The following is a 21200-nucleotide window of genomic DNA, read 5'->3' as shown; positions in this document are numbered from 1 at the left end:
AATGTAAATTGTTAAGAAAATTGTTTTCTTTTAGTGCCTTCTGTAATGTTACATAATTTTTTCTTTAGCCATTATTGCCAGAATTCCTATCTTCATCCCAGTGCTGGTGAAGTCAAAGATAAAACCAATCTACAGCTTCTACAATAGCCATCACTGAACTGCTTGCAGAACTTGCCTGGACACATTGTGAACTCACCTGTATGCATTGTGAACTATCTGTTGGTGCAGCGACTTGTGGTAGTGTTGGGGTATTTTTGCTGATGATGTCATCGGTGGTATAATTTTTCCAAAAGGAGCCGTCAATTGGCTTGGTGTATCTTCCTCCCTTCTGCTTGTCATGATTGTCCAGCTAAAATTTGGGGGCCAACAGAGGTGAGGCAAAGAACCTCACCCCCCCGCTGGTACAAAGACCTCTCCACAGGTGTGGCTGTATATTGGACCGGTAGTCAATGACGGGTAAGATCCAATTGCAATGGTACCAACCTAACGGGTAAGGACCATATGTACTATTGGACAACCTAAGGCAGGCACGGTCCCTAAGCCACATGCTTTTTGTTTAAACAGAGAGGGGGAGAGCCGAAGGGGCCCCAGCAAACTTCCAGCTGCCAGCTGATGATTGGCTCACAGCGGCCCCAGCAACATCTAGCTGATTGGCTCCTCTGCGGTGATGCTCATTGGGCTGTTTCCCTGCCCTTTCAGACCACGGAGCTGCTCATTGGGGGACTTTTTTGGCTCCGCCCACGTGACCCAGCCAATCGGCCTCAAGAGCAGGAGGATTGTGGGAGGTGGAGAGAAGCTTGTGTGGGAGAGAGAGGCTTGTGGAAAGCCGGTGGTGGCAGTTGAGGCTCTGAGGATTTTTCCTGAGAGGCTGTTTTGTTTGGCGTGTGTGGTTCTAAAAATAAAGTTAGTTTCTTTTGACAAGTGGCTTCTGATTGTGCCCAGCCAGACTGCGGCACTAAGCAACTCAGTGAGAACCTGTCTTTAAATAAAATACAAAATAGAGCTGGGGATGTGGCTCAGTGGCCTAGTGCCCCTGAGTTCAGTCCCCAGTACCCCAAAAAAGAGATTGTGATTTAAGAACTGGAGGTATAAATGAATGCTTGGGGCCATAGGGGTGTTCTAAGGTATTGTGTACTATATTGCCTATTTGAACCCATAGATCCATAGTTAGAACTTTTAAAAATTTTTTCAATAAGGTTTTTAAAAATTTTATTTAATTTAAATTTTTATTGATTATTTTTACTTATATATAACATTAGGATACATTTTGACATAATCACAAAAGCATGGAATATAATTTGCTCTGATTCAGTCCCCAGCATTTCCCCCTTCCCCTGAGTTAGAGCTTTGAAAGAAAAACTGTTATGTCATTCATCCTCTGACCTGCAACCTAAGATGATTTATGTGTCCTTTCTTTTTCTTTTTTTTTTGTGGTGCTTTTTTCTTTTTTTTTTGTGGTGTTGGGGATTGAACCAAGGACCTTGTGCATGCGAAGCAAGCACTCAGCCGACTGAGCTACATCCCCAGCCCCTATGTGTCCTTTCTATATTGGATATCTATATATCAGGGTCTTACCAAATGCTTAGGACCTCGATAAGTTGTGGAGGCTGGGTTTGAACTCGAGATCCTCCTGCCTCAGTCTCCAGGATTATAGGCATATGCCACCATGCCTGTCAGGAAATCTGTTGTAATTTAAATCTTTCCCTAGGAAGAATTATTTTTTTGTGCATGTTTTATTATTGTGCTATATTTAAAGTTTGTAATCTGGGTTTCTGTAGAGTTGTCACTGTTTGTACATAAATCCCTGAGCCCTGGCAGAGCCCACTGCTAGATGGATCCACTCAACTGCACCAACATAAAGAGCTCTTTTTCAGTGCTGTGAAGGTCAAATAGTGTGGAGAGCTGATAGAAAGAATTTCCTGAACAGCAGAATTTGTTGTTCAGGTCCTCATCTGGGGACCTGATGCTACCTGTAACCGAGTTTTTACTTTTTCTGACATCTGACCCTGGAGGTCTGTCATTTTGTTATGTATCGTTAAGGATCAAAGTTCCTCCAAGAAATGTTTAAAAAATTGGGGATATTAAGTTAAATATTAACTAGGAATGGGTGAAAGTTGAAACAAAGAGAAAGTTTATAATGAATTTCTCAGATGAGCTATCTTTATTTTAGCTTCTTGTTTTTTTTTTTTTTTTGTACCCAGGGTTGAACTGAGGGATGCTTAACCACTAGCCACATCCCAGCCTTTTTAGATTTTATTTAGAGACAGGGTCTCACAGAGTTGCAAGTGCCTCCCTAAGCTGCTAGGGCTGGCTTTGAACTCATGATCCTCCGATCTCTACCTACGCTTCTGCTTCCACTTCCACTTCGCTGGAATTACAGGCCTGCGCCATCGCTACCACGCCCTTCTCTAGTTTAGCTTCTTTATTTGGTTAACTATTTAAAAAACCCAGTCAGTTTTAACACCTCAGACCCTCCAGATTATCTTTGAGGGAGAAATAATTCTTTAATTGAAGAGAATGAATGTATTATTTCAGAAATACTTGACATAAAATTTTGATCATGAACTTGTAATGGGTTAGCAAGGAGTTGGGGGAGAGGATTGAGCAGGTCTGTCTCTCTGCCTTGGGCTCTGAATGCAGCCCTTATCCTCTCTCCCTTTTGTTTCTTGTTTTCTCTCCCTTTAGTTTCTTGAAAGCATTTACTGTGTTCCACTGAGATTTAGTAGAATAGCTTGTGGTAAGGAGGCATGTTCAGTAACTTTAGAAGAGGAAGCAGCAGCTACCCTCACAAGGGAGCTGCAGGCACATGGAGTACACCTGTGCTGTTCCTGGTTATTATGAAACAGAATAAAGTTAATGAGAACTACAATTAAAAGTCACATGAGTCCAGAACAGCTTCTCTCCCTTCCTTAAGTAAGGTCGTTGGCAGAGTTGGAGACATTAATTTATTCAATCCTGTGATAATTTTCTATAACTTATTTTAGGAATGTGGTGAACTATTTGTTTCTAATAATTTTTGCTACCTTTTATGTCAAGTCACTTGAACTCAGTTTTATTGGGTTCCCCTCTTGTTCTAGAAACTGCAGCAATAATAACTGTACAGAACTGTACTGAATCAAATCAAATGGTAAAAATCAAGACTGCATTGATGTAGCTGGTTTGTTTTGGGGCTAGCCCTGGGGAACAGAGCCACCTGTGAAGTTCTTTGTTAATACACTTTTGATAGCATTTAATGAATTGGTTTTAATTTATGACTTGAAGGCAGTGGAGTTAAAGTTTTATTTTACATTTTAAACATTAAAAATATTTTAATGTTCTTTCTGAATTCTTTAATCAAAAGAAAATAAATACACAAGGTAACATTTCGAGTTTCTGTAAATTTATTGTATTTGTATGCTTTCCTCATCCAATTATTTCAGAACTTTTTTTTTTTTTTTGGTACCACGGATGGAACCCTGGGGAACTCAACCACTGAGCCACATCTCCAGGCCTATATTTTGTATTTTATGTAGAAACAGGGTCTCTCCCTGAGTTGCTTAGAGCCTTGATAGGTTGCTGAGGCTGGCTTTGAACTTGTTATCCTACTCCTCAGCCTCTGGAGCCACTGAGATTATAGGCTTATGCAACTGCTCTCAGCTTGCCTGTTTTTTTTTTTTTTTTTTTTTTTTTTTGGTGAGACAGAGGCATATATTTGACTCTATACCTAATATTAATTAATGACTTGAATAAATCCCCATGTTTTTTGAATTGTTTAAAAAATAATTTCTGGTATAGAATAAGTTTGTGTTTATAATACTTTTATGTTTTTAATTAAAAAAGTTTTTTTTAGATATTGATGGACCTTTTTTTTTTTTAAAAAAAAAATTTATTTTTTTAGTTGTAGTTGGTCACAATATCTTTATTTTTTTCTTTATTTTCATGTGGTGCTGAGGATCAAACCCAGGGCCTCGCATGTGCTAGGTGAGTGCTCTACTGCTGAGGCACACTCCCAGCCTGAACCTTTATTTTTCATTCATTTATTTATGTGGTGCTGAGAATTGAACCCAGAGCCTCACACATGCTAGGCAGGTGCTCTGCCACTGAGCCACAACTCCACTCCCTTCGTCCCTTTCAGTGTGTTCTCATGGTAATATATCTTATTAAAATTCATATAGTATGATTATTCATGCTTTTCAAAATTATTAAGTCTACATATTCAATAACATATAGGTCTGTATATTCTCATTTTTAAATGATATGCCTTGGAGGAAATATTGCAGATGAAAATTAATTTTAAAATTAACAGCTCATTTTCAGTTTGTTTTGAGTTAACAAGTCTTTTATTTATTACTTATATAACATTGAATATGTTACTCACCCCAACCCCAAGTTTCTTTATCCTGTGAAGCTTAACACAGAGCTTTCACAGTTGTATATTATAGATCTAAATGTAAAACAAAACTTTAACCCTCCTTGAATATAAAGTAGACTGTCTTCATGTGCTAGTGTAGGAAAGTTTTTTTTAACTGAACATTATAGCAGTACCTATAAAGGAAGAAATGAAAAAATGTGATTATATTAAAGCTATGAACTAAAGTTTGTCAAAAATTTAGGGAGGGAGGCTGAGGCAGGAGGATCATAAGTTCCAGGCCATCCTCAGCAATTTAGTGAGGCCCTAAGTAACTTGCTAAGACCCTGTTTTTTAAAAAAAAAAAAATTGGCTGGGAATGTAGTTCAGTGGTAAATTGCCCCTAGATTCAATCCCCAGTACTTAAAGAGAGAGAAAGAGAGGATGAAATAAGAAATGCTACTCCTAGTAGTGCCTGATGCTTAGTATTTATACCTCCATCAGCTCCTACAACATTTATTTTAAATCAGTCATAATTCTTCCTCAGCTGAAGTCAATGGGACAGGTGAAGACTGCAATAGCAAATATTATTAATATCCATATATATATCTTCCTTACTCTTCCAAATATTTTTTTAATATTTTAATTTTTTAGTTGTAGTTGGACACAATACCTTTATTTTATTTGTTTATTTTTATGTGGTGCTGAGGATGGAACCCAGGGCCTCGCACATGCTAGGCGAGAGTTCTACCGCTGAGCCACAACCCCAGCCCCTTCTAAATATTTTAATGTGGCCACATCCATATTCCTTTTTCAGAGTTGCTCTTTTTGCTGCATATAATATTTTTTGATGAACAAGACAGTGATATGGAGACCATGCAATGATATCTATTCATTCTAAATCTCACCTAAATAATGCAAGAGTGGCAAAACAAAGATATCATAATCTGAATTACATCCACAGCTCTTTTGTCTTTTATGAGGGAAAGTCTTGCTAAATTGTTGAGATTGGCTTTGAATTTACAGTTCTCATGCCTCAGCCTTCCAAGTTGCTGGGATTGCAGGCATATGCAACCATACCTGTACATTTCTTATTTCTTGAGAAACTTCAGGTTTTGAAAAAGGGAATAACAGCTCAAATATGTGTAATTGAGATACATATAAAAACAGGATTATTGTTTTTGTCTACTACATAACAAAAGCAGAACTAAAAGATTTAGTCAAAGAGGATTTCCAAAGATTCAGCATGTTACCATTTCTTTCTGTGTAAACTTTCCCATGAAGTAGACTATTTAGAGTCCATAGTTTTTATTTATTCAGTGGTTGGTGTACACATGCAGTGTGAAAGAATGGATGCTTTATTTTGGCTGCAAGAACCCTTAACTACAAATTGTGGAACGATAACTCCAATTGAATATCATTAGAAAGCTCCAGCTCGACAATGGGGGTTACTTGACTGCAGACTTCTTTTATGAAGTACATCCTAAGCAGCACACACCTAAGCAGAATTTTGCAAAATCAGAAGTTCCCACAGAAAAGAGAGGAATTCAAAGACTAACTAGGGGCCTAGTGAAACCACTACTGGCTAAAATTGTTATATTAGCATGGTAATAGTAGTTTTTAAAATGTTTTCTTTTTTTTTTTTTTGTAATTTAAAAAAATTTTATTTGTTCTTTTTAGATATACTGTAGAAGTTTTCTTTTTAGTAAAGGAGAACTGAAATCATTCCATGTTGATATATAAAATACTTTTGAAAAATAATGTTTTTCACTTCTGTGTTTTAAAGTCAATATCATAGAAGAATCATGATTTTTATTTTTGAGATACAGCTAGAAAAAAGGCTTCAGCATAGTAATGTCTAATTTTGTTGCACGTTTTTTATGGTGTTGATTCTCTGCTGTCACAGATTTTTTTTTTTTTTTAGAGAGAGAGAGAGAGAGAGAGAATTTTTTTTTAATATTCATTTTCTAGTTTTCGGCAGACACAACATCTTTATTTGTATGTGGTGCTGAGGATCAAACCCATTGCTGCACACATGCCAGGTGAGCGCTCTACCGCTTGAGCCACATCGCCAGCCCTGTCACAGAGTTTTTAAAAAATTTTATTCAGTTGGCCAGTTCCAGAATGTAATGTCTCAATGAGGATATACTTATTATTCTGTAGTGAGACATTTGATCTTTTAAAAAAGGGGTATTCATACTACTTTGTATGTTAAGCACCAGGTTAGATAATAATATTGTCTAGGATGAAAATTTAGTGTGCTAAGGAGAATGGGGCAAGTTGCTTACTCTTGAGGAGCTGTGCTAATTCTGTCAGACTGGGATCTTGTCTGCAACTTTAAGAAACTGTTGCAGTAGGCCTTTCCATTTGACTATTTTTTTTTTTAATTAATTGACATTGAAATTTCAGATCAGCCCACTTTGAAACTTTAAGGGTACCAGATAGTTCTATGCTGTAGGATTTCTTTAATAGTTGGGTTCATTTAGACCAAATCATACATGGATGGAATTTAATTTACTCCATTTCAGACACTGGTGGCTGCCACTCCTTTCCTTGTCCTTCTCAGCCCCTGAACCCTGTTTTCCCCTTAATTGTTGCTTTTTTAACCAGATGTTGAACCCAAGGGTGCATATCTGAGTCACATCCCCAGCCCTTTTTATATTTTATTTAGAGACAGGGTCTCACTAAGTTGCCTAGAGTCTTGACAAGTTACTGAGGCTGGCTTTGAACTTGAGATCCTCCTGCTCAGCCTCCTGAGCCCCTGAGATTACAGACTATGAGCCACCATGTCCAGCTTTATAGAAATACATAAAGGTAAATTTGCTGTGGTATATTTATACATGTACATTGTGGAATTTGGTTAAATTTACTTCCCATTTCCTCCCCTTTCCTATCTTTCCTCCCCACCTTGATCTCATTCTTCATCTCTGACATTCCCTGTATCTAGGATATCCACTCCAGACCCCTCCTATTTTTTTCCTGTACTTTGCTCCAGTTTCTGCATATGAGAGAAATGTTCGATCCTTGGTTTTCTGAGTCTGGCTTATATCTCTTGGCTAGGTATTCTCTAGTTCCATTCATTTACTGGCAAATGCCATGATTTCATTCTTCATGACTGAGTAAAACTCTGTCGTGTGTACATGGCACATTTTCTTAATCCATTCATTTATTGACAGGCATCTGGGCTGGTTCCATAACTTGGCTATTGTTAATTGTGCTGCCATACCATTGATGTGGCTGTTTCAATATAGTATGCTGATATTAATTCTTTGGGATAAATACTAAGGAGTGAGATAGCTGTGTCCTATGGTGGTTTTGTTCCTAGTTTTTTAAGGAATCTCCAGAGTGCTCCCATAGTGGTTGTACTAATTTATAGTCCCATCAAAAATATATGAGTGTATCTTTTCCCCCCATATCTTTGCCAGCAGTTATTTTTATATACTTTTTTTTTGGTACCAGTGATTGAACCCAAGGGCGCTTAACCACAGAGCCACATCCCAGCCCCTTTTGTTTTTATTTTGAGACAAGGTCTCACTAAGTTGGATCATGCTAAATTGCTGAGGCTGGCTTTGAACCTGTGATCTTCCTACCTTAGCCTCCTGAGTCGATGGGATTATAGGCATGAACCGCCATGCCTGGTCTTATTATTGTTTACATTCTTGATAATTGCTATTCTGACTAGAGTGAAATGAAATCTTAGTGTAGTTTTGATTCGCATTCCCCTGATGTCTAGCTATGTTGAAGTTTTATCTTATGTTTTGTCTTGTGTTTCTTCTTTTGAGAAATGTCTGTTTAGTTCTTTGTCCATTTATTGACTGTGTTATTGTTATTTTTTGATATTAAGCGTTTTGAGTTCTTTATGTATTCTGGATATTAATCCCCCTATTAGAGGAGCACCTGGCAAAGGTTTTCTCCCATTCTGTAGGATCTCTCTTTATGCTCTCAATTGCTTCATTTGCTTTTGGAAGTTTTTAAATTTGATATCATCCCACATAATGATTCTTGGTTTTATTTCTTGAGCTTTAGGGGTCTTGTTATTGTTAAGGAAATTGGTGCTGCACCAGTATGATAGAGTGTTAACCCTATGTTTTCTTCTAGCAGTTTATGATGGAGGATTTCTGATAACATTGAAAGACTTTAAGCAAACAGTAAATTCTCTTTCTTGTGCTTTAAAAATATTGAATTTCCAAAGTAAGTCATTTTATTGTAAGTATTGTAAGGCCAAATAGTTAGGTTCAGATTGAAATATAATTTATTACAATTCTAAAGGGAGCAAAAATAAAGTGAAAAACATTGAAAAAAGTTTTCAACATTAGACTTGATTTTTTTCCCCCATCCAAAACCATAATGGCAAATTGTGTTCTTTATCCTGTTAGAGTAAATATTCACTTGTTTTTAAGACCTTGTGCTTATCATTATCAGTGTAACACAGATGAACACTTTAGCTTACGAATCTTGTTTCAGGAACTGGGCAGGCACCTGGGCTGATGACACACGCCTGTAATCCCAATGGTTTGGAAGGCTGAGGCAGGAGAATTGCAAGTTCAGAGCCAGCCTCAGCCATTTAGTGAGGCCCTAAGCAACTTAGTGAGACCTTGTCTCTAACTAAATTTAAAAAAGGGCTGGGGAAGTGCACCTGGGTCAATCCCCCGTACCCCACCCCCCACCCCAAATTTTTTTTTTCAAATAATATCTTATTCCAAAACAGGTTTATCTGTTTTCTAAAGCTTTGTATTTTTCGTTATAACCTAGAAAGATTTTTGAGTCTTCCATTTCTTTGATACTTGGTACTGGGGATTTAACCTAGTGATGCTTAATCACTGAACCATGCCCTCATTCCCTTTTTGTTTTTTGAGATGGGGTTTCCCAGGGCCTTGCTAAGTTTCTGAGGCTGGCCTTGAACTTGTGATCCTCCTGCTTCAGCCACTGGAGTTGCTGGGATCACAGGTGTGCTCCACCACACCTGGTTTGTCCCAGTAATTTCATTGCTAGGGGTGTCTCTGTATTTATGTATATCTTAGAGATCCCTGTGTGCATATGTACCAGAAGATATAAGAATATTAATAGTATTATTTCCAATAGTCATTAATTAGAATAAGCCACATGACCATTGGCTCATTGAAAAATTTGTACATTTAAAAAAAATTATACCATTACAATGGTTACCAGTGTACAAATAAATATTTATATAAGGGAATTAGTGGGAGTGAAAATTTATGTGCTAATCTGCATGGGTCATCATATTTAATTCTCACAATGTTGAGTGAAATATAGAAGATAAACCTTGAATAGCATATACCACGCTTACATTTTTATACATTTAAAAACTTGTATTTAGGAATGCTTACTCATGCATAAAATTAAAGCCCGGTAACAAATTGCTTACCCTGAATGCTATGATCTAGTTGCTTTTTGTTCCAGATGGGAAATGTATGGAAAAGGGTACTTGGAGAGCTGCTGGGGTACTAGCAGTATTTGGCTTTTTACACCTGGATATTTGCTTTCTAATAACTTGCAGAGCTACATATTTTTATTTGTCATTTACATTTCACATATGGCTGCTATATTTTAAAATAGTTATTTAGAATATAGTTTTTTCCTAAAAAATATAACAGCTTCTTCTAATGTGGAAAAATTGCAATCATAAATTGTGACTTCATGACTTTGTCCCTTCTCATTTTAAGTCATCTGAATTGTGCTGGGGTGAACTCAGGTCTTTGTCCCTGTTAGGCAAGTTCTACCAATTGAGCTACATATATAGCCTCTGAATATGTATTTTCGATTCTAATGTTTCTGGATCTTTTCTCTGTTAGTAATTAAGTGTTTCTACATTATGGGAAAACGGTGGTGTGCTAAGCTACCTCATTCTAGCATGTGAGAGCTGATAGTTCATTTCCCAGCTCCACGTTTAGTGATGCCATATTGGTAGGTTTAGTTGGCTCTGAAAAGAGTAGAAATGGAAATAGGAAATGCTACAAATCAAAGTTTACCCATCTTTTCAGAAAGCTGGTTTTTAAACATTTACTAGTACACCACTATCCTATTTGCTACATTGTATAAGAGATCTACAAAGAAAATAACAGTTAACTAAATAGTTATTTATTTTTCTCATTAGTGAAAGTTAGCACATTTAGATAAAATTCAATAAAGGCGATCTTCTTTGAGGAAGAAATGATTTATGGGCACAATTTCACCGTCCTTTATGAGGCAGGGTCATATAAAGGCTCAGTGTCAATTGTGTTATAACTGTTGCAGTTTGAATTTTAGCTCAACCTGTCTTTAGCCATTTGAATTTCATTACAGTATTTTCTTTTGCATATCTTTTGATTTTATTGTTAAAATCAAGCTGTTAATAGTACCAACTTAAAAGTGAGTTAAAACATACCTGTATTGGAAATGGGGAGTACTCAGTAAATTTTACTATTAAAAGTATCATATTTTTTATTGCAAATTTTCATTTTTTTCTCTATATTACACATTTGTCATAGAGATTCTGAGAAATTCTTCCATTGTAGATGGTGGGATATAAAAGCTAAATAATTACTTGGAATATTTTTAAGATAATAATTTATTATTATTTTATTTTTAGGTGATTCCCCCTAAGGAGTGGAAGCCAAGACAATGCTATGATGACATTGATAATTTGCTTATTCCAGCACCAATTCAGCAGATGGTCACAGGGCAGTCGGGACTGTTTACTCAATACAACATCCAGAAAAAAGCTATGACCGTGAAGGAGTTCAGGCAGTTGGCCAACAGTGGCAAGTGAGTAGATTCAGTTTGCTATTTCTATTTCTTTTAAAAAAGAAATGAACATAATAAGAAACCAAGCAGACAGCGGAGATTATAATGAAAAGAAGGAGACTCATGTAAACATTTTAGCCTTTTATTTACTAAAATTTAGCTTAGTGTTATGGAAATTACTTTACATTTTATTATTTGTAAAAGCTAGCCAAGAGCTCTACTGCTGAGCTACATCCTCAACTCTGCCATGAGTTTTTGATTTATCTTTGTTAGGCAAAATTTTCTTTGTGTGACAGCACTAAAATCACACACAGATGTGTGTGTGTGTGTGTGTGTGTGTGTGTGTGTGTGTGTAGGTAGAGAAAGAGATTAGTAATTTTAAAAGATTTAAAAAAAAATTTTTAAATTGAATTAAAAAAAATAAATTACAGCAGAATGCATTACAATTCTTATTGCACATATACAGCACAGTTTTTCATATCTCTGGTTGTTTATAAAGTATGTTCACACCTTAAAAAAATTCTTGAATGTATTTGAAGACCACCATTATTGTATTAGTTATCTATTTCTGGATAACAGATTATTCCAAATTTTAGCTGTTTAAACCAATTTATAATTTTATGGAGGTCAGGAATCTGAGAGTGGCCTAGCTTGTTGGTTCTGGCTTAGGGTCTTTCATGAAGTTGCAGCCAAGATGTTGGCTGGGTCTATTTGTCATTTGAATGTTTCCTGGAAGAGCCTCTTTTAGAAGTTCTCCCCTTTTGATGCTATTGGCTGAAGTCCTCAGTTGTTTGTGAAATGGACTGATCCTCATGTTGTAGCAGAGCAAGTGATCCAAGAGAGAGTTAGCAAGATGAAAACCACACTATCTTCTCATGACTTGTCCCAGAAGCAACACACCGTCACTTCTGCTGTATTTTTTTTTGTTCCAAGCTAGTTGCTAAGGGGAGGCGAATGAAGTTCTACTTCTTGACGAGAGGACTTTTGAAGGATTTGTGGATATATTTAAAAATCATTACAGAATAATAATTCTGATATAGATAGTTAAGGCCTTATATAACAATGTTAATATGTCCAAGCTGTTGATCTGTACTTCCTTCTTGGCACAGAAGTGCTTTATACAATTATCTGATGATTCCCTCAACAGCTCATCTATGTTTTATCCCTATTTTACAGAGGAATAACTGAGTTCCAAAAAAATGGAGCTTCCTGATTCTTTGTCCAGGTTTATGTAGCTTGATTGATTGATTGATTGATTGCAGTACTGGGAAATGAACCCAGGGCTTCACACCTGTTAGGCAAGCACTCTTACATTGAGCACTGAACTACATTTCCAGCCTTTGTAAAAATTTTATTTTGAAACAGGGTCTTGCTAAGTTAACCCATGCTGGCTTCAAACTTGCAATCTTTCTGTCTCAGCCTCCCAAATCACTGGGATTACAAGCATGTGTCCATACCTGATTGCTTATATAGGGTTTAATAGCCAAATCTAGATTCAGATCAGGTAGTCTGGTTCTGGGGCTCACTTCTTAAGAGTCTGCTATGGAGAATAAAATGTTCTGGGTGGAAGGTCTGAACGAATCAGTTTTGAGCAAAATGACACAGAATTTGTAGAATACCTGTGGTTATTTGGGAGTGTATTAGGCATGGAATTTGTATCCAGGATTCATTAGAATCAGGTATCAGGCAAGTGAATTGGTGACTTTTCTAGTTTAGAATCAGCATTTATTACAAATATTTAAAGGCATTAAAATTTGATCTTAGTGGCCAATATCAAGCTCTTTTCGAATTATGAGTTTGAACATAGTGATCCCGATTGGGTATACAGTGATAGATTCTGTAAGTCTGCTTAAATAGTATAAAGCAATTTAGGACTTCATTTTTCAAAATCTAAGAAGTTACTCTAGAAGTCCTAATAAATGACATTTCTGCTGCCTTTCTCTCTTTTCTTCTGTCCTGTGATCTGTGGTCTGGGGAATAGGGATGTGCATCTGTTTTTATCATCTGATTCTGGCCTCTGGTTAGCTTGTTTAGCTTGTCTGGAATTCCTGGTACTTCTGGAACCTACAAATAAATATGGTGGAATAATGTGAAAGTAAAGTTGCTTTCATGCCCATCCTTTTTATTTTTGGCTGTGCAATGAGATTCTAGTATACTGGGAAAATTAGTCAGTTCTGTATTTCAAAACAGTTATTAAGTAGTGTGCTATTATATAGCTAATCAGTTTGGGTTTTCTACTCTAGTGAATGTAGATGTTGATTGATCTAGTCAATATAAAATATTTCTTATTCTTTATACTGCCAAGCATCTATTTCACCTTCTTTCATTGTTTTCTCAATTTGTTTTTTTGATTTTCTTTTCTTTTCTTTTTTTTTTTTTTAATATTTATTTTTTAGTTCTCGGCAGACAACAACATCTTTGTTGGTATGTGGTGCTGAGGATCGAACCCGGGCCGCATGCATGCGAGGCGAGCGCGCTACCAGTTGAGCCACATCCCCAGCCCTTTTTTGATTTTCTTAATGAGGAATTTTTTTTCTTGGATAAGATTGTTGCTGGGCTGGGGATGTGGCTCAAGCGGTAGCGTGCTTGCCTGGCATGCGTGCAGCACCACATACAAATAAAGATGTTGTGTTTGCCGAAAACTAAAATAATAAATATTAAAAAATTCTCTCTCTCTCTTAAAAAAAAAACAAAGATTGTTGCTAAAAATTCAGAGAACTAAGTTATTTCCTTTAGTCCTATGTGAGAGAACCGTTAATATTAATAATTTGGTGTACTTTTATTTGACTATTTAATGTACAATTAGTGCTTTTTTTTACACCAATAGGATTATAGTATACATATTATTCTATAACCTGCTTTATTCAGTAAGTGCAGATTTTAATTTCAATACATAGAAATGTACTTTATTTTATGTTTAGTATTTTTTTAAAAAAACTGATTATTAGTTGCTAGAATTTAGCTAGTGTTTTCAGTTAATGTTGAAGCACACATCCTGGATCATCTCTTGTGGTACATGTATCTCTGTGTTACTATGAATTTCTAGTGTTGGATTTTAAGGTAAAGGGTATATATTTTTTGATTTTTGATATTATGCTGAAAAATTATATTCTGGAAAGGTCATGCCAGTATATTCTCCCACTCCAGGTTTGTTAAGAGGTCTCATTTTTTCCCTACCATAATATTTTAAGCATTGCCAATCTAATATTTGAAGTTTTTTTTTGGACTGGGTATTGAAACCAGGGGTGCTTAGCCACTGACCCACAACTCCAGCCCCCCGCCCCCCTTTTTGTATTTTATGTAGAGATATGTCCTCACTAAGTTGCTTAAGGCCTCGCTAAGTTGCTGAGCCTGGCTTTGAACTTGTGATCCTTCTGCCTCAGTCTCCCAAGCTGCTGGGATTATAGGTGTGCGCCATGGCATCTGGGCTTATTCTAGTTTTTAAACTTTCTTGGATTGTTAGTGAGATTGTCCTTTGTTAATTTTCCCATAGGCATTATGTCTTTTGCATAATTTTTCAAACTTTTTTTTGTATAATTGGTTAAATATTTTAAAAACTAAAATATGATTTATAGTAATATATTGTTTCTATTATTTATACTTTAGTGAAAGTATTCTTACTATTAAAGAGATCATATAGAGTTGTTTAGGAATACTGAGAGTATTCAAGTATCTGTGACATACATTATATATTAGATTTGACAATATGGGTGTCTGTTTTGATAGGGTTTTGTTTCAGAAGTGTTTGTTTCTATTTATATGGGTAGGAAAACCCTTAAAATTTTCTTACTAGTTGATAATTTTTTTCCCCCCACGTTTACAGATATTGTACTCCAAGGTATTTGGATTATGAAGATTTGGAGCGCAAGTACTGGAAGAACTTAACTTTTGTGGCACCTATCTATGGCGCAGATATTAATGGGAGCATATATGATGAGGTATATATATATTTGTTTGTAGTAGGTTTTGTAAAGGATCATTTGGTGATACTGTATTTATTAACATTTTAGATAGCTAAGAAATAGTCATTTGTTGAAATTTTGGGTGATCCATAATTCCTCAAAGTATATGATGAAATACTTACTCATTAGTATGATTTTTGCAGCTGGTAATTTTCAAATTGAAGCCAGCTTATTGTACAAACACCTGAGATTATTGAAAATAACATATTTGGCGGATCTATACATTAAAAAATCTGAGCACAAGGAAATATTATCTTAACTGTCACTTAAAGCAAAAATAGAATTTTAGATGTTTTCTTCTAGAATTCTAATCATCTAAAAGTTACATTTGAATAGGCTTGTATTCTTTTTTTATCAAAAATAAATTGTAAGTTTTTTTTCTTCTTTTTTTTTTAAAAGTACACGTATTACAGTCTTTAGCCATTTTTACAAGGACATAATCCATTCTACAGGATCCAATCCTTATTGCCTTATTGCCTCCTCCTGATTATTTTTAAAATGTGAATTATTATTTTATTTTGGACCTCCCCCGATATCTCTCTCTTTGTTTTATTTTATTATCTACCAAAAGGTGGAAATAATGTAACACAAAGCTGCATACTCTTTACCTAGATTCACCAGGTGTTGGTATTTTGCTACTTTTGCTTTATGTTTCTCTGTCCTTTTCTTTATCTCAGTTTCTTTATGTTTTTCTCTTTGCTATAGCATTTGAAAGTGAGTTGCAGGCATTATAACAGCAATGCCTTAAGTTGATCAGTACGTGTCTTTAATTATAAGACAACCTGACATATATATATCACCTTATATAAAAATATATTCATATGTCCCTAATTTCCCCAATAATGTTATTTGTAAATGTTTCTCTCCCAATATAATGGATGTAGTCAATTAATAAGTAATGTATTAATAAGTATTAATGTATTAATTAATGTATTAATGTATTAATGTATCAATTAATTAATTAATTAATGTATTAATGTATTAATTAATGTATTAATGTAGTCAATTAATAAGTAATGTATGAGTGACACTTTGGTGTCCTAACAGACTTTCTTGCATCTGGTAAATTTAGCATCTCTTAATAATTTGGCTTACCTCCATTATTAATTGTATTATTTTCTTTTCTGGTACCAAGAATGGAACCCAGAGGTACCCTACTACTGAGGTACATCCCTGGTCACCACTCCCCATCTTTCCCTAGTTTTTTTATTTTGAGACAGTCTTGCTGAGTTGCCCAGGCTGAGTTCGAACTTATAATCCTCTTGCCTCAGCCTCCCAAGTCTTGGATTATAATGTGTGCCACTACATACTGCTATTTTAAAACCTCTTCCCCTAAAAAACCGTAAGTTAGAAAGCACGTAAAACATTGCTATTTGAATCTGGAATGTCCCCCAGAGGCTTACATGTTGAAGGCTTGGTCCCTGAATTAGCCATGTTCAGAGGTGGGGCTTTTGGGAATTGATTGGATCATGAGGGCTGTGACTGCATCAATAGATCTAAATTCATTGATAGATTGTGTATGAATGTACTATTGAGAGTTGGTAGAAACTGTAGCAGGTGGGGCCTAGTTGGAGAAAGAACATCACTGAGGTTATGCCCAGGAAGGGTGATAATACACATACTTTTTTGTTTTTGCATTACAATTCTTAATACACACATATACCACAATTTTTCATATCTCTGTTTATGTATAAAGTGTGTTGACACCCAATTAGTGTCTTCATACATGTACTTTGGATAATGATGTCCATCACATTCCACCATCCTTTCTAATCCTTCCCCTCTGTCCTATCTAGACTTCATCTATTCCTCCCATGTTCTCCCTCCCTATCCCACTGTAAGTCAACCTCCTTATATCAGAGAAAACATTCGATATATATATTTTTAATATCTTTATTTTTATGTGGTGCTGAGGATCGAACCCCCGTGCAGTAGAGGCCACTGTGGGGTTCTATGGAGCCTGGAGGAGAAGCATGCAGGACATTCTGGAGGGGGAAGGACATCTTAGCTTGGCTTAGATGATTGAAAACAGAGGGAGGTTGAGAATAGGACCTAGGTAAATTTGAGGGCAAGACCACACCTGAAAGTTTTAGTATTTTTTTTGCTGAAATTAGAGGTTGTTGGCCAAGTGGGGGGTTGAGGAATTTGAGACAGACCTGATACAGTGGTTGGGAATAAGGAAGAAAGAGACTGCTTGAAGCCTACAGGGTCGTGGGCTGGATTGTGAGTCTGACCCTTGGTACAATAGTGGCCCTTCCTGCTTTGTTCCAAGGCTGCTGTTAGTTTTGTAGTACCAGGCATATCTTTTAAGGGGCACAAAAGGTACCAGCCTTGGGTACACACAGGAATTAGGGGTGAGAGCGTTCATGAAGCACTAGTTCAGAATAAACACCCCTGATAGGAAGGAGAGAAAGGCCTAGAAATCCCAGGGCTTGAGACTTGTCACCTCTGCTGATTTATATCTTGATTTCCTTTGGTTCTACTAAAAAAACTTAGTGAATAGCTTGTGTATGGTAAAATAAAACAATTTAAGCCAGTTGTTATTTTTTAAATTGAAAAACCAAGACTATCAACGACATAGGTGACAAAACCTAGGCCTTGGGTATCTGATGCAGAGCAGAGTTTTTGTAATAAAGTTTTACTGGAGCACAACTTTGCTTACTCACTTGCATATTATATTTGGCTATTTTTTGAGTAATTATAACAGAAATTCTATGGTCTTCAAAGCCCAAAATATCTACTCTCTGGACCTTTGCAGAAAGTTTCTAGCTTTTAGAGACACAAATATTTGTTACTGGTGAAGAATATGCAAACCCTTTTTTGAAACAGATGGGTTATAATTAAAATTGTGAATGTTTTCAGGGGAATAAGATTAATATAAATTGAATACATTGATTAGTTACAATGAAATTTGTAGTGTTTGGGGGATTTTAGGAAATTTATGTAGTTGAGAAAGTTCTTAGAGCTGCTTGTGGTCCTGGGGGCCTCTAGATGATTCTTTGGAAATAGTACCCTAAGCATAACAAACTTAAGATCTCAATTTTGTTTGTATGTGTGTGTGTGTGTGTGTGTGTGTGTGTGTTTCGCTAAGGTATACAGATACAGAATTTAATTAGCTTCTGCTGATTGTCTATATATGTAAGAAGTTATCCCTAGACACATGGGAGCTTCTCTATGAAACAAAGCAAACATATAAAGATCCAGAGTAAAAAGAAGGATACAGAGAAAAAAAAGTCCAGAAACTGGGATAAGATTTGGTTTAAGGCCACAATAGTCAGCAGATTCTGTAGAAAAGATTTCTGAGATGTCCAGTAGCCATATACACCTCCATCAGCAGAGTCTGCTTTGTTCTGTGAGAGCTAAGAATAGACATCAGCATTACTTGTGTTACTGCAGTGACAGAGTAAGTTGTTCAGGCTTGTTTTCTCTGCAAGTTTGTCCTGCATTTCTAACAGTAGCTCATAGTATAATGGTGATCTTCTTATTGAAAATAATGCTTCATTAAATTCCATTAAAATGGAAGTTCCACATGCTTTGCTGAAGTAGCCTCTCATCTTCATAATTGATAAAGCTAGAAGGGTCTTAAAGTGTGTTCAGAGAATTTCCTTTGCAAGATTTTCCTTTTGCTGAGTGTTGCCAGATAGCTGCTTCCCTAATCCTTATCACCCTCTTCTGTCACTTAGGCCTTCTGATTCAGATGTCTCATATCCTAACAGGTAGCATAGTCTTCATTGGCCCCTTTGAGCCAATATTTTATACCATGAGTTTAGCTTATCCCCATTGTTACAACCCCCACAGAGCAACCTAAGCCCTCTTTGGGTGCTAATTGTCCAGATTTTTTTTTTCTTTTCTTTAAAGGGAAATAAAACTACGAGATGACATTTTCATCAAGATTGAGAATTCCTTTGAAGGTAACCATCTTTTATCAGTTTTTTGCTGATAAAAGTATTTTCCAGTTCACTGGAAGAAAAAACTCTGTAGGGCAGCTGCCTCACCCATGATCTTCGTTTGTGTCATCTTTCACTGTTGTTGGCTTTGCCAGATCATTTTGCCCTTGTTTTGAAACTTGACTCCTTCAGTGAATTATGGTTTCCCTCCATTGTTGCTACTCTAGATCTCAAAGGGTGTCTACCTTTCTCTCCAATGCCAGCCTTGTATGCAGTGGTCTCCCCTACTGAGAATGGCTATGAGTCCTCTGCACTAGGCATTTCTCTAGTTTTTCCAAATGTTGTATTGACTCAAGTAATGCAGTGAAGTCTTCCAGATCAGTTCTGCTCTATTGAAAAGACAGAATGTGTCAAGATCCTGCTTCCTGTGTGCTTTCTTCCCTCAGTTTGAGACATTACTTCCTACTCTTTCTGGCCTCTAACACTCATGTTCCCCTACGGCCTTTTCGCTTTCTTAGGAAACATTTTCACCAATAATGATGGGAAGAAAATAGCATTAATGCCCAATACATCTAATAAGGGCAGGGGACATAATCCTTTTGGGAAAATAGATCTGAGATACAGATCTAATTCTATTACTTAGAGATATATTCAACTGAAATGATTCTGTTGGTGACCATTATCAAAGAGAATTTTTGATTGGACAGTGAATTTTGGATAAAAAATTATTACAGAAAGTATTTGTGAAATGAAGATAGATAATGAAGGATACCTGTACTTACCTGTGTGACTATTTCTTCTCTAGTAGACTCTTGAGTCCAGTGATGACAGGAAACATTTCTCATAAACTCTCTAGTCCCAGGCCCTAACATAGTATGTGTACCAAAAATGTACCTAAATAATTATAGAATTGATGAATGCATAGCAATAGAAAAGTTAGCTTAGGATCATTTTGTGGAGTTTCCTGAATGTTTTTGGTGTTTGTATGAGTCTTAACTTTTTTGAAATCACTGCAGTTAGGAAATGATAGAATTGGAGTCATTTTGGCAAATGTGATCTGATACAGGACTTTTAGATGGACTGGGTGCAGCAGAAGACTTTGGAAAGGAGTTTTGGGTCAGGAGGATGAGGAAAGGGTTAAAGTAACCCTCTCCCTTGAGAGTTTTTTTTTTTTTTTTTTTTTTTTTAAAGCACTAGTGCCCTGAGACAGAGGTTCTCAAACTTTGTTTCAGGATCTCATTATGTACTTAGTAAATGTTGTGAATCTCAAAGAGCTTTAGTTTAAGTAGATCATTTTTTTTTTAGTTTAAGTAGATCATTTTTTTGGTGGGGCTGGGGGTAGGAACTATGTATTAAACTCACAGACGCTTAACCACTGAGCCATTTCCTCAGCCCTTTTATTGTAGTTTATCTACAGACTGCATCTCACTGAGTTGCTTAGGGCCTTGCTCAGTTGTTGAGTCTGGCTTTTAACTTGTGATCCTCCTGTTTCTGCCTCCTGAGATGCTGGGAGTATAGGCATGCATCACTGTGCCTGGCTTAAGTAGATTGTTCTTATTTATTATATTAGAAATAAAAATTAAAACTATTTTAAAATTTTGATTTATTAAAAATCCATTATGTAGTATCACAAATGTTTTTATAAAAGATGACTATATATTTTAAGGTAGAATAATTAAGAAGAGTCATTATTTTATATTTTTAAAAATCTCTTATGTTGAAAAATAAATCTCTTATGTCTAGTTTAGTAGACTGCTGGATTCTTTAAAAAAAAATTTTTTTTTTGGTACTGGGGATTGAACCCAGAAGGGCTGTGTCACAACCCCACCCCTTTTTATATTTTATTTACAGACAGGGTCTTACTGAGTTGCCTAGGACCTCACTAAGTTGCTGAGACTGGCTTAGAACTCATGATCCTCCTGCCTTAGAACTCATGATCTTCCTGCCTCAGCCTCCTGAGCCCCTGGGATTATAGGTGTGCTTCACTGCCTGGAGACTGCTGGATTCTTACATGTGCTTCTCTCTTTTTTTTTCTTCTTCCTCCTCCTCTTCCCCCTCCCCCTCCCCCTCCTCCTCCTCATTCTTCATATTCTTCATTGTTAGGCCAAATGCTCTAACTCTGAACTACATCCCAGTCCTTTTGAAATTTTATTTTGAGACAGGGTCTTACTAAATTGCTCAGAAGCCTTGAATTTGAGATCCTCCCCCGTTAGTCTATGGAATAGCTGAGATTGCTGGTGGGTGCCATCATGCTCGGTCTATTTTGCTTTTAATCTCTTG

At 36.3% G+C, this 21200-nt stretch overlaps 1 protein-coding gene across 12 annotated transcripts in view; it reads left to right on the top strand.

Moving 5' to 3' along the window:
• Kdm4c (lysine demethylase 4C) overlaps window positions 1–21200 on the top strand; it is a 387556-nt gene that overhangs the window by 46892 nt on the left and 319464 nt on the right. For all 12 annotated transcript variants that reach the window (XR_007349008.1, XR_007349009.1, XR_007349010.1 and 9 more), the window contains 2 exons: window positions 10917–11092; window positions 14895–15009. Coding sequence is in view for 9 of the 12 variants with exons in the window: in XM_048806786.1 (XP_048662743.1) it covers window positions 10917–11092; window positions 14895–15009 (291 nt within the window). In the remaining 3 variants the exon portion in view is untranslated. The remainder of the gene's footprint in view (window positions 1–10916; window positions 11093–14894; window positions 15010–21200) is intronic.

The sequence above is a fragment of the Marmota marmota genome, unplaced genomic scaffold (assembly GCF_001458135.2).
Source record: "Marmota marmota marmota unplaced genomic scaffold, marMar, whole genome shotgun sequence".
NCBI lineage: Eukaryota > Metazoa > Chordata > Mammalia > Rodentia > Sciuridae > Marmota > Marmota marmota.
This window is presented reverse-complemented; position numbering and strand designations above follow the sequence as displayed.